Here is a 14,076-nt window from a genome sequence, read left to right as displayed (position 1 = left end):
AGACTTTGAAATGTCTCCTCATTTTGCTGTTGTTGTATAAATATCAAATATTTCATTAAATACCATTTCTCCCTAAAAGTTTTTTTGAGGAATGTAACATCTCTTTTGAAGATATAAATGATATTCAAAAGGAAAAAATTCTAAAACTAGCAAAATCATGCCCCTAAACATTGACTTTAATGCTAACACCTCGATTTCCAACAGAGGTGAGGAGCTGTTTTCCCTATGCCAGTGTCAGTTACTATAAGAAAATATTGCATATTTCAAAAGCAGTTAGTGCCAGAGCCCAACCCTAGCCACTAGGCATTTAGCCTTGACTGAAGAATTCAATTGCAGGCAGAATCAAAGACTTGTGAAAGGGTGCCCAGGTCAAGGGTTGGCCCTTGAGCTACAAATAAATCCATTTGGGGGAAGCTGAGTTTTTATTATGTTTTCTGTAATGAAGCTTTCAGAAGCTTTCAAATGGGGGCATTCAAAGGCCAGTGGGTTGACTCCCTTTGCAATGCCCACTCAATTGGAAGGTATCTATTTGGGCAGTGAAAATGTTAGTCCTGAGGAAAAGTATAGAAATATCTAAAGAAAACCGGGGGAAATATTTCAGAAAAGAAGAATCAATTCCAAATGAAAGATGCATCATTCAAGAGATTTGAGACTGAGCCTCAGAGCTGAATTTCAGATGCTAAAATATGGAAGAAAGCAAGAGTAACTCAAGAATGTGAAAACCAAGGGGGCACAGGCCCAGAATGAATCATAGATGGAAGGATATTATTGTTGGGCTCTGCAGAACTCTCAGAGTCTCTCCTGGCAAGTTGGACAATCCAATCTAGGACAGTATGTATGATGAATGTTAGCAGGAGAGAAGAAGGGTGAATTAGGGAACAAAGTAGATCTAGGGAAGGTTGGTAAAGATGGCCACAAATATGCTTGCTTCTGTAATAGGAAGGTTTCCAAGTCCTCTCTTTCTGGCCACATTGTCATGTATCCTTAACTCACACAAGTTATTTCTAAGGAGATATTTACTCAGTTAAATATCCTAATTATAGGATTATCCATATTGTGATAACTTTATTATTTTTATCATAAACCAGAGTGCACCAAGGATGTTGTTATGATCTTTTGAGAAAATATATATTTAGTGATAGGTCTAAACACAAATTCCAGAAGGAAGAACTGTATCTTCTTGACAGTTACTGCTCTTTTTTTTTCCTTTGTAGGGAAAGTGATTATTTAATGTTTGCCCTATTAAAAATATACTTAAAATTTCATTTTAGGAAAATTTTTAAATGCCCATGAAATTGCTAATTGACCCAAAACATCTTTGATAAGTATTATGATCTGCCTTCTTAATTAGGCAGTGACAAATGCACTAATTGGATGAATATTAAAAAAAAAAACCACCCATACACAAAGAAAATCATGAGTATATTTCCATTAAAGGCTGAAAATCACTCTTTAGTGCTAGAGGGAAATTTCATAACTTTTGTTTTGAGTAAAAGTTTGAAAAGGAAACTTTTAGAACCTAACTTTCTTGACTGATATGGAAAAGATGTTTTACGTGATTGCACATGAAAAATCAATATCTGATTGCTTACTATCTCAAGGAGAGTGAAGGCAAGGGTAGGAGGAGAGAAGGAGAGAATTTGAAATTCAAAAATTTTAAAATATTTTTAAAATCTAACATGGATAGTTTTTAAAGCCTCATGTGAGCTCAAATTTAATGTTTAATGCTTCATACCTTGCTTTGCATCAATTATTGTTCCAAAGAGTAAAGGCCAAATTTGCTTTCTTTTTTGTGCTTTCAAATCATTTCAATAAACATTTCTTAGTGCACTCTTTGTGGTGGCAAAAAAAATTGGAAAATGAGGGGATGCCCTTCAATTGGGGAATGGCTGAACACATTGTAGCATATGTTGGTGATGGAATACTATTGCGCTCAAAGGAATAATGAACTGGAGGGATTCCATGTGAACTGGAACAACCTCCATGAACTGATGCAGAGTGAGAGCAGCAGAACCAGGAGAACATTGTACACAGAGACCGATACACTGTGGTACAATCAAATGTAATGGACTTCTTCTCCATTAGTGGCAATGCAGTGATCCTGAACAACTCAGAGGGATCTACGAGAAAAAACCACTATCCACATTCAGAGGAAAAACTGTGGGAGTAGAAACACAGAAGAAAAACAACTGCTTGATTACATGGGTGAAGGGGATATGATTGGGGATGTAGATTCTAAATGAACATCCTAGTGAAAACATCAACAACATGGAAATAGGTTGTGATCAAGGACACAAGTAATACCCAGTGGAATGGCGGTTCGGCTATGGGAAGGGGTGGGGAGAAGGCAGGGAAAGAATATGATTCTAGTAACCAAGAAATTATGTTCTAAATTGACTAATTAAATAAAAATTTCCCCAAAAAACATAAACATTTATTAGGAGTTATTTGCCCAATTATAGTCCAACAAATTTAATAATTTAAGTAAAATGGATGAATACTTACAAAAATATGAATCTCCTAGACTAACAGAGGAAGAAATGGAATACTTAAATAAACATATTTTAGAAAAAAGAAATAGAAGAGATTATAAAAGAACTTCCAAGGGAAAAAAAGAATTAGGACCAGATAGATGGATTTACAAGTGAATTTTTTTGAAACATTTGAAGATCATCTAATTCCAGGGTCAAATAAATTATTTAGAATAATTGGTAAAGAAGGAATCTTACAAGACTCCTTTTAAGAAACAAATATAATATTGATAGCTAAAACATGAAGTGACAAAAACAGGGAAAGAAAATTATAGGCCACTTTCATTCATGAACATAAATGCCAAAATTCTAAATAAAGTATTAGCCAGTAGACTACAACATTATAGCACAAAGATTATACATAGTTTAATATGAAGAAAACTATTGGCATTATTGATTACATGAATAAAAAGGAAGAAAAATGTGTGACTATAACAATAGATGCAGAAATAGCTTTTGATAAAATATAACACCCATTCCTATTAACAACAACTAAAAACATAGATATAATTGGATTTTCCTTAGATTAATAAGAAGTATATATTTCTATTGGCAAACATTATTTGTAATAGAGATAAGTTAGAAGCCTTCAGTATAAGATCATGAATAAAACAAGGATAGTCATTATAACCAATATTATTTAATATTGTACTAGAAATGCTAGCAATAGCAATAAAGGGAAAGTATTTGAAGATAACAGAATTGGCAAAATGGTAACAAAACTATTTCAAAATAAACCAATATAAATCAGCAGGACTACCAAAATCCTAAAAGAAGAAATAGTAATAGATAATCAAATTTAAATTAATCAAAGGTCCAACAAAAGATCTAGGAGTATGTCTTCCAAAACAAATCCAGAAGTCATTTTAACAAAATTATAAAATACTTTTTATACAAATAAATTCAGATGTAAATAACTAAAGAAATATTAATTGGTCATGTGTAGTTAGAGCTAATTAAAATGATAATCATATAAACTAACCTACTTTTTCAATGTCATCTGAACTGAATTACTGAAAAATTATTTTAACAACTTAGAAAAATAACAAACTTCATTTGGAAAAATAAAAAGTCAAGAATAGTGAGAGGAATGATAATAATGGGGGTCATAATGATGATGATAAACTTTTGAAAAAGGATTTCTAACATTACCAGATTTTAAAATATATTATAAAGTAGTAATTATCAAAATTATCTGGCACTAAGAAAGAGTAAAAAGTAGATCAATGGAGCAAACTAGGCATACAATAAACAATCGAAAAGATTATAATAACCTTGTGTTTGAACAAAGGTAAAATTCCAAGTTTTTGGAATTATAATTCAATTGTTAGAAGAACTGGAAGGCAATTTGGCAGAAGTTAGATACAGGCCAGTGTCTTATACCATTTACTTACATAGGATCAAAATGGATAAATGGCTTAGATATAAAGGGTGATATTATAAACAAGTTAGAAGAACAGGGAATATATTATCTATTAGACTTATGGACAGGAGAAGAATCTAAGAATGAAGAAAATATAGAAAGAATTGTAAAATGTAAAATAAATAATTTTGGATACATTAAATTGAAGAACTTTTTGTAGAAATAAAATGAATATAGCCAGGATGAAAAGGGAAGCAATAAGTTGGGGGAAATTTTGTGGATGGTTTCTCAGATAGAGGTCTAATATCTAAAATATATAGAAAACTTTGTCAAATGTATGTATAAGCCATTCTCCAAATGACAAATGGTCAAAGCATATGAACAGATGGCTCTTGGATGAAGAAATTGAAGTTATATATGTATGTATATATATATATATAAAATATATATGAAAATCACTCTAAATAATTACTGATTAGAGAAATGCAAATTAAAATAATTCTAAGATAACATCTTACACCTATCAGACTGGCTAAAATGATTAAAGAACAAAATATCAAATGCTGGAGAGGATGTGGAATACAGAGACACTGATACATTGTTGGTGGAACTGTGAACTGATCCAACCATTTTGGAGAGCAAAAATAAGAGACCATTGAGCACAGTAACAACAATAATGTATGATGATCAATTGTGAATGACAACTATTTTCAACAGGGCTGGAATCTAGGACGACTCCAAGAGCCTCATGTTAAAACAGGCTATCCACTACCATAGAAGGACAGCTGGATATTTAAACATACCATTTAAACATAACAGCATATTTAAACATACCATTCTTCCTTTTATTTCCTCCATGATTTTTTCTCTGGTATAAGCACGATGTCTGTTGATAACATGATGAACAGGGAAACATGTATTATATGGTAATAATTGCTAAACTCATATATTACCCTATAGGAGGTGGTGAGAATGAGACAGATTTTCAGACATAGATAATATGAGAATTTGCTCCTCTTGGATACATGTATTTATTATAATTTAATATATATTTTCAACCAATAATACACATTATAATTTAATATATATTTTCAACAAATAATACATAATTGCTATATTATGTATATATATAAATATTTATGCTTTAAAAGAACACTTATTATGTTTTGATCACTGCTAAGTTCAGGTTACCCAGCACATAGTAGACACAATGAATTTTGAAGTTAGTAGCCTTGAATAAGTAACATGTTTGAATCCTGATAAGCATTGATACTGAGGCACACATACACACTCACACACACACACACACATATACACACAGGAATATACACACATAAAAACACACAGTTATTTTTGTCTTCCTTTATATTCATGATGGCTAGCACAGTAAGTACTTAATAAAAATACTTGGTGACTTGCTCATTGATGCTAAAGAAAAAAATGAAAATAATCCCAGCCCTGATGGAGCTTGCATGACAATAATATCAATCAACTGGACCTCAAAATGACTGGACTTTCCTGCTCCAAACCTAGTCTGGAATCACTGAAGCATCATAGAGTTTTTGAAATACAAAGGAATAAATATGATCTAATTCAACCATTTCACTTTCCAGATGAGAAAACTGAGGTCTAAAAAGATTAAACACTGAATTGACATTAGATGATCTAGGTTTCAGTTATAATTCTGCTCTTTATTTCTTGTGTGATCTCAGAAAAGTCATTGCCTGAGTTTTCAAATGAAGAAATCAAAGCCATCTATAGTCACAGGAAAAAATACTCTAAATCATTATTCATTAGAGAAATGCAAATTTAAGCAACTCTGAGGTTCCATGTCCTACCTATTAAATTGCTTGGTATGACAGAAAAGGAAAATGATAAATACTGGAAGTGATGAAAAAAAATTGGAACACTAATACACTGTTAGTGGAGTTGCTATTTGAGGTAACCATTCTGCAGAGTAATTTGGAACTGTGCTCAAAAATCTGTAGCATTGTGAATACCCTTTGACCCATTAAAACCATTACTAAGACTATATTCCAAAGAGATAAAAAAGGGGGTGACGATGTATTTTTAAAAGAAGTATCTGTGAAAAACAAAACCATAAACTTTATTGCCACTTTTTTTTCTGTCAGCAAAGAATTGGAAATTGAGGGTTTGTCCCTCAAATGGGGAATGGCTGAACAAGTTGTGGTATATGAAAATGGTGGAATATTATTGTACTCTATGAAATGACAATCAAGATGATTTCAGAAAAATCTGCAAAGTCTTACATGAACTGATGCAAAGTGAATTGAGGAGAACCAGAACACTGTACACAGTGATGGCAATATTTCTTGATGAACAACTGTGAATGATCTAGTTATTCTCAGTAATGCAGTGATCCAAGACAATCCCAGAGAAACATGATGAAAAATGCCATCTGCTCCACAAAAGAAAGAACTGATGGAGTCTTAATACAGACTGGAAAATACTATATTTCATTTTCTTTCTGTTTTCATTTAAGATTTCTTCCACAAAAATGACTATTGAAAATTTTTTGATTATACATACATACAAAATCTATATCAGATTATTTAATATCCCAGGGAAGTGGGAGGGTAGGAAGCAGAAGGATGGAGGACGGGTCAGGAGAAGAGAAAGAATTTAAAAACACCTAAAAGTAAATGTTAAAAATTATATTTACAGATAGAAAAAATGCATTATTTTAAACAATAAGTCATTTTATGACTCCTTCCTTATTCTGTAAACTGATGTGTGAGGTATCTTCTAGATCTAATTCTGTGATGTTGTAGTCCTATGTCTTGTCCAAAGTTAGCTGCAAAATGAAATTTGGACTTGGGTCCCTCATTATATCTTATTCCACAGTCTCCCTGTTATGTGCAGTGAAAGGTAAAGAACATTAGAAAGTCAACAGGAAGAAAATTGGGACCCGAACAACAGCATCCCTTGGAGGACATACATCCCTCGAACTGGGTCAATTTTACCCGTGGTGAATATTCCACTTGAGTTCTCTTTGTAAGTCATTGAGCCCAGCCCACTGAGTCAATCCATCAAATAAGGAGACGTAATTTTCATCTATTTCCCCAATTGCTTTAAAAACCAATTTTCTTTTGCTTTAGAAAAGTGAGCTTCATAGAAATATCATTGCTTTCATGGTTAATTCTTTCACCCCTTTAAAATGTATTTTTGGGTTTTATATGGAGGATCAGGAGAGGAAAGGCAAAAACAGATTCTTTTACTTCACTTTCCCCTTTTACGGGCCACTCTTTTAATTATTCCTCTTACTGACTGGGGAGAAATAGGGAGTTTCAGAATGTCCTCCTCAGCACTTTGTAATCATCATTTAGTTCTCACGTATCCCCACAGAATATATTAGTGGTCACATTTCCATTTTTCAAAGGACGACATGGTACAATATTGAGCCAGGCACAGAGGCGGGTCAGAGCTCAGGGGAAAGAGCGATGGCTTTGGGCAAGGCACTTCACTTCTGTTAGGCTCAGTTTGAAGAAAATCTTCTCTAGGGTCCTTCTGAGCTCCCAAACCGAGGAGTCGATTTCAATTGGGTTTTAGATTGAATCCTTTTGAATCGTGCCTGCTACTGTCTGCCTGGGTGATCTTGGGCAAGTCGCCCCCACTCTGGATCTCACTTTTCTCTGCTCAAAAAGGAGGATCTTCGATTCACCGATCCTGAAGGCCTCTTGCAGCCCTGCCTTCCCCACGTCCTAACCTCTTGCCCTGTGTCTAGTCCTAAGAGATAATTAATGCAGGTTTTAGGTCACAGTGAGTCACCCTCTCCTCTTTGGATGTCGCTGAGGAAAAGTCGGGATGCCGTCATTCAGGGGACATCCAGTAGGTTATTCTGATTTGTACTAAAGAAGGCTTTTAGGAAATGTTCAACTCAACTAAATGGTCACCTTAGAGACAGGAAGACCTGAATACCTTCGTGTCCTGTCCCTTTGGTAGAATGTAAGTTCCTCGAGGGCTGGAACTCTTGGATGTTTGTCTTTGACTCCACTTAGCCGCGAGTAACTTAATAAGTGGGGGGATGTTGGGCATTTGTCTTGGATGAAGAGCATGTTTGAATTTTTATGAGCTTTGGTAGCCACACACACACACACTCACACTCACACACACACACACACACACACTCACACACACACACGCGAGTGCATTTCCCCTTTAGATTCTAATCCAATTTGTTGCGGAGTTAGAGCCTTGTGAAATAAAATAAGACAACAAAAAGGTCTACTCTAGTGCCTTTTCATCCGTTATTGGCCAACAGAATTGAGACTGTGAACATAAAGGAAATTTCCCCCGAGAATACATTTCTTTTTCAAGATGACAAAATGATTAGGCCAGCAGTGCTATTGAGCTAAACTTTATGGAAACTCACCACAGAGGCAAACACATTAAAAAACAATTTTTCTGTCAATATAAAAATAATTTCGAGTTCAATGACAAAAAGCACTAAAGGTGGGGAGGGGAATCGTACCTGGAGAATTTCTACTTCGTGGAGAGGCAACGAAAAATGTTTTTAATAACCATTCATTCCGTGATCCTGGAGTTCGTATGTAGAAAGTGCCATGGCGCCATGGGGAAGACGGCTGCATTTAGGGGCCAAGAACATGAGTTCAAGTGCTGGCTTTTGGTCCTTAGAATGCAGGTAACGTTTCATCTCAGATGCCTCTATTTCCTCAGGTAGAAAATTAAGGGAGGGGCTGGGGATGCAGGGCCCCCCACTTCAAGTCAAAACTGGAGCGTCCTGGACATCGACAACCCCGCGAGGGGCGCAGAAGCTCAGAGAATGCGGCAGAGAGCAGTTCAAGGCTGTCAGTGGCAAACAGGCCATGGCGGTGCCGTTGAAATTCTGGGCGGCGTTGAGGGATGATCCAGCTGGTTGGGGTGAACCTGAGCCCTGCTTTGGGCTTCTCTGCTCTGGGGATCATTCCATTGTAGTGTCACGCCTTCCTGCGACCACTTCCGGATTTTCAGTCCTTATTCTGAGAAGGGCCTCGCAGAGTTCATCGGATGGCCAAAGCCTAAGCACCGGCTTTGGGCTTTTTCTCCAATCCACAAACATTAGGGAGCATTTTCACGGGTTTGTGCCGAGCTGGAGAGTACAAAGAAAAAGAACTCGGGCTCCCTGCCCCAAGAATCCTAATGGGGGACAGAGCCAAGGAGCAACTCGGCACAGAGCGGGCAGAGAGGGTGGGAGCCCCCTCACACGGGTGGTAGTCGAAGGATCAGGGAAGGTCTCCTGAGGCGCTGGTGCCCAGCCTCGCCGGAGGAAGCAGGGATGCTGGGTTACTCTAGGAGGGAAAGCATCAAGGGTCTGGAGGACAGGCAAGATGACCACGTGTGAGGACCAGCAAGCCTGCCTTGGCCAGACTGTGCAATGCATGCTGGGCAAGAAGAAGTTATAAGGCTAGAAAAAGAGGGTGGCCCAGGCCACTGAGAGCTGTTCATTCCAAATAGGAAGAGCCACCCAGGCCACGAAGGATGGCCCATTCCAACTTTATATTGGATCCTGGAGGTAATCGGGAACTCCCAGAGAAAATCACTTTGGAAGCTCTGGGGAGGGCAGAATCAAGTGGGAAGAGACTGGAGGCAGGGAGTCCTATTAGGAGGTTGTTACTGCAGCAGGCTGAAGGGGAATAATTTCTCTGGGGCTGAAACTCTTGGGAAACTATGATTCATAAACGAAGCGACATGTATTGGGTCTTTACTGTGCCAACAAGCCAAGTCCAAAACCAGGACTCTGGGTGGGGGATGCCTCAAGGCCCAGATCAATCAGGAGGCTTAGGGTGTGATGGCCAGCCATCTCTATGGAGGTCCTGGGGACGGCCACCTATCCTGCTCCCTAGAGCCCTGCACATGGGTATGGGAATGGGAGAGGGTGCTCTGCGATGAGTTAAAGCACACCTGCCGCCATACTGTCTGGATCTCATCCTCCCCCCAGGACAGAGGCTACGAGAAAGCAGAAATGGTTTGTATTCATATTTCTATCCCAATGCCTGCCATCGTGCCTTGCCCCACAGGGCGGGCTTAATCAGTACATGTGCTTGGGGCTCACTCACCATTGCCATGCATGAGACTTGTCAAAACTGAGAGTGAGGGCTCAGAAAGACTCAATGGGTCACCCAGGAGGTCTGTCTTGAGCCCTGGTTTTGCATCCCAAACTCTCTCTGGCCTCTAACTTGGTTGTGACCTGGTAGGTCATGACGTGAACCAATGTCATCTGACTCCCAAACCAGGAATCTCTTCATTTCACCATGACTCCCTGATCATGGCTTCTTCCCCCAAAATAACGAGCTACCTGAAGGCTATGGCTTTATTTTGGCCCTGGGTCCCCAGTGGCTAGGACAATGCTTGGTAATATACACACAATTAATAAATGCTGGTTAAATTTACTTGCCTGGAGCCTCCTCTTTGTGTCCCTGCTGGTAGAAGGCATCGGCTTCCACCTCCCCACTTTCCCCTTTTCCAACTCATCCCATTCAAATGATTGCTATCGTTTTCCTCTTACAGACTTTCCATAAAGGCCTTCCCTGTCTTGATATCAGCAGAGAGTGCATTGTGGCAAAGCATTTGGCGCCCAAGAATGGGACTCTCATGCTCTCCTGTCGGCAGAGGCTACATTTCCAGAGCCTTCCTGAAGCGGCTAATGACGGAGCTCTCAGAGAACCCAGGACTATACTGCACATCACGAGCCCCCTTCTATCATTGTTGAGCCTGCTGTCCAGAAGTCACGCCAACCGTTCCGCACACCCTACCACGCAGTCCCAAGTGATGGCTACAGGACTACGCGAGTTCACATTTGAGACTTCCACAATCACTAGCGGAACAAAGAAGCTGGGCAGGCACATTCAGTCATCCAAGCAGAGCCGCTCACAGGATACAGAGAAACCCCCGTATTTTCTCCCAGTAGCCCTCCTCCATGGATTACTTCCTGATGATGATATGAGAATCCTAGTGGTGGAAGCAGAAGTCTGAAGGGGCTACGTCATGATTTTGGCTTCCAATTCACAAATTTAATGCTGCTCCTTTATTAGAAATAGTGATTGCTTATGTTCTCTGATCTACTTATCTTAAAACATTAGTCGTTTGCTTGTATATAACATTCACGTGTTTGAAATGGATACCTGTCGCTTTCCAATACGAGGTGCTTTGTACAATCAATACGTATACAGAATAGGTGCCCCTCCTATCACCAGGCAGTGAAGATGTAGAAAAGAGCTAAATTCTAATGTGGTTTGGGCCCAGGAGACACAAAACAAAATAAGCAACTAGCTCTTTCCGAGTTTATTTTGGGGTGGATCCCAGCCTCTGATTTTTCCAGGTCTGGAGAACTCCCAGGGTGGAAACTCCCTTCCCTGTGCAGATCAGTCACTTGTCTATTCCTCGTGACCTTGGAGGGTGCCCCAGGCCTGAGAAACTAAAGGACTTTTCATCCAGGGACCACCAGCCAGTTGGAGTCAGAAGCAGGCCTGACTCTATCCACTATGCCATGCTGCCTTTCTTCTGAGTGTGGTAATAAGAAATATCGACCAATACTCCATCAGCACTCTAAGAAATGCCACCTTTCAATCAGCCCTGTGAGAACTCTGCATTCCTCTAAACTAGCAGGGCCCATGCTTTCCTTTGAAACCCGGGGCTCAGAAATGGGGGGATCGCCTGGGCAGAAACCCTGTCCTGTTCCTGGGAATCTTAAGCAGGAGGAGCCTCGGGGATCCCCCTCTTCCCCTCTGCCCCACAGGACTGACTGCTCTCAAGGCTGGCATCTACCTCGGTCATCCTCGCTGAGAAACAAGCTGCCCACATCCGTCCTGGCCTCGCTGTGAGGCCTCCTCAGTCTCCCCTTCTCTGCTCTGGGGATGCTCAACTTCTTGTCCGTAACAGTCATACAATCTGCTTTCGTTTCCCACAAAGGGTCACTAATGGGGTTTCCACAGGAAGTCTGGGCTTGCTCTAGGAGCAGCCGCCTTTGGCCGCCTAACATATGGGCTATCCCAGACTCCTCCTGGAGAACAGCCCGAAGGAAAGCCCACGCCCCTGGGGCTCTCCTCAGTCCTGCCCAGCACCAGAAGGGAAGCCCGCTGGAGCCCATTCCTGGGAAGGTAGAACTCTTCCTCCCTGACCTGTCAAGCATCTTCTTAAATACCCACATCTCAGCTCTGCAGGATCCACATGTTCCCCCCTGATGGGCTCCTCCTCCGGCACTGCGAGCAATGGGCAGACAAAGGAGCCCCCCCAGGCACCGATCCCAGGAAGGAGGTTCCGGGAGGACCGGCATTCCGGCTTCAGGCTCCGCCCCTCCGCCATGGCAGTGGACAAAGCGAGCCATCCTGGTCCCCCCCCTCTGCGGCACGCATTTGCTACTTACGGTTAAGAGGCAAGCTAGCATTGGTGGTGCCCAGCTTGTTGGCAGCCACACACGTGTAGTTCCCAAAGTGCTCCTGGGTGACGTTGGTGACGGTGAGGATGGATCTTGTACTGAAGTTCTGAATGATGATTCCCTGTTGGCCATTGAAGAGCCTGGAAGACAAAAGCAAACTCTGGGTCAGTCCACAGACACTTGGAGCTTCTTCCAGCTAGGCGTTGCTACGGTAACACAGTCATAGTCCACCCATTTCATCCATTTAAGTTCAATTCCATGTCAGGAACGTTTGTTTAGACATCTGCAATTTACCAACCTTACTGGGAAGACCCAGTCTGGAGGGAGCCAAGTCTTGGCCGCCATATTGGCGACCGGCGGGCACATTCACGCCACCGCTGGGTGGTTACCAGACTTACCAGTGAGGCGAGAGGAGGAGAAGCCCTTCTCTAGCATCTACAGGGGCCGGACGCCATCCCAAGTATGTATTCTTATTACCCCCATTTTGTGGTTGCTGTCGTTCAGTCATTTAGTCCTGTCTAACTCTTTTGTGACCCCACAGAGCACAGCTGGCCAGGGGTTTTTCCTGGCCAGGATACTGGAGTGGTTCACCATTCCCTTCTCCAGTGGATCATCACACAATCAGAGGTTAAATGACTTGCCCAAGTTCACATGGCCAGGAAGTAGCTAAGGACAGATTTGAACTCTTGTCTAACTGACTCCTAATCCAGTTCTTTTAGCAGCTAAGCCACAGCTGCTCCCATTTTACAGGTGGAGAAACTGAGGCCAACAGAGGTCATGTAACTAATAAGGATCTGAGTCCAGATTTGAACTGCAGTCTTCCTAACTCTAAGTCCAGTATTGTATTTTCTGGGCCACCTAGCTGTGTTTATAGAGGTGGAGAGTAGATAGATTCATCATTCTGTACTCATTTCATGAGTATATCTTTGTGATAAACTAACATTTTGAAATGAACTTTGTTCACCTAGTCTTGAGTCTTACTGTATTATTTTGCTTTTACGAAAACCGATCCCTAATGAAAATTACGTGTGTTCTATTGAAGTCAATAGAAATAAGAGAGTGAAGAAGATATAAATAAGAGAGAGAAGACTCCACTGGGGAGTCACAGAGAGAAGGCCTGAAAGCAAGAAGTAATCATGTCTAGGTAAGGTTACTCGAGGATTGGGTCGGCCAAGCCCCATCTTGAATGATCCTAGAGCTGTTCTCACAAAGGTGGCATGCTGTCGTTTAAAGATCCAGGGATTTGGGGGCCTGAATCCTACAGTTTGAACATCCTACCCGCATGGCCTTTGGGAATTCATATAATATTGTTTCACTCATGGTGTGCACTCAAGGAAGGGAGAAAACTACCCTTAAAGTCTCTTCTATCTGTGAATCCAGTTGGATTGCATTTACTCTAAGGAAACAAACATTTATTAAATCCTCTCTATGTGTCAGGTTTCCTCTCCCTCCCCCCAAACTCCCAGCACAAAATCTTATATTCATAGTGTTACTGTGTTCAAGAACCCACAATAGCTCCACCACCCCCTCTGGATGATGTCCACATCCAATTTGCAGCACCTTAAAGGGCATCTACTGATTTTAGGCATAAGACTTGGGTTCATATCCCTCCTTCCAAAATGAGTGACTTTTTGGAGTAACTTAAACTCCCTGGGCCTCAGTTTTCTCAACTATAAAATGTGAGGATTGTACTTGATGTTCTCTAAATCTCAGATCATCTTTGGAGAATATTTCTTGTTGCAGTAAATGGGTACTCTGGCTTGACTAGAGAGGTACTAGGAAAAACC

At 40.5% G+C, this 14,076-nt stretch overlaps 1 protein-coding gene across 1 annotated transcript in view; it reads right to left on the bottom strand.

Annotated features, from left to right (window-relative positions):
* The window catches only part of NEGR1 (neuronal growth regulator 1), a 960,162-nt gene that overhangs the window by 177,121 nt on the left and 768,965 nt on the right, over window positions 1-14,076 (bottom strand). Inside the window, exon 6 of the mRNA XM_001364379.4 lies at window positions 12,278-12,429. Within this exon, the coding sequence (XP_001364416.1) occupies window positions 12,278-12,429 (152 nt within the window). The remainder of the gene's footprint in view (window positions 1-12,277; window positions 12,430-14,076) is intronic.

This window comes from Monodelphis domestica, chromosome 2 (assembly GCF_027887165.1).
Source record: "Monodelphis domestica isolate mMonDom1 chromosome 2, mMonDom1.pri, whole genome shotgun sequence".
NCBI classification, from domain to species: domain Eukaryota; kingdom Metazoa; phylum Chordata; class Mammalia; order Didelphimorphia; family Didelphidae; genus Monodelphis; species Monodelphis domestica.
Note: the sequence above shows the minus strand (reverse complement) of the source record. Positions and strands in the feature narration are given on the sequence as shown.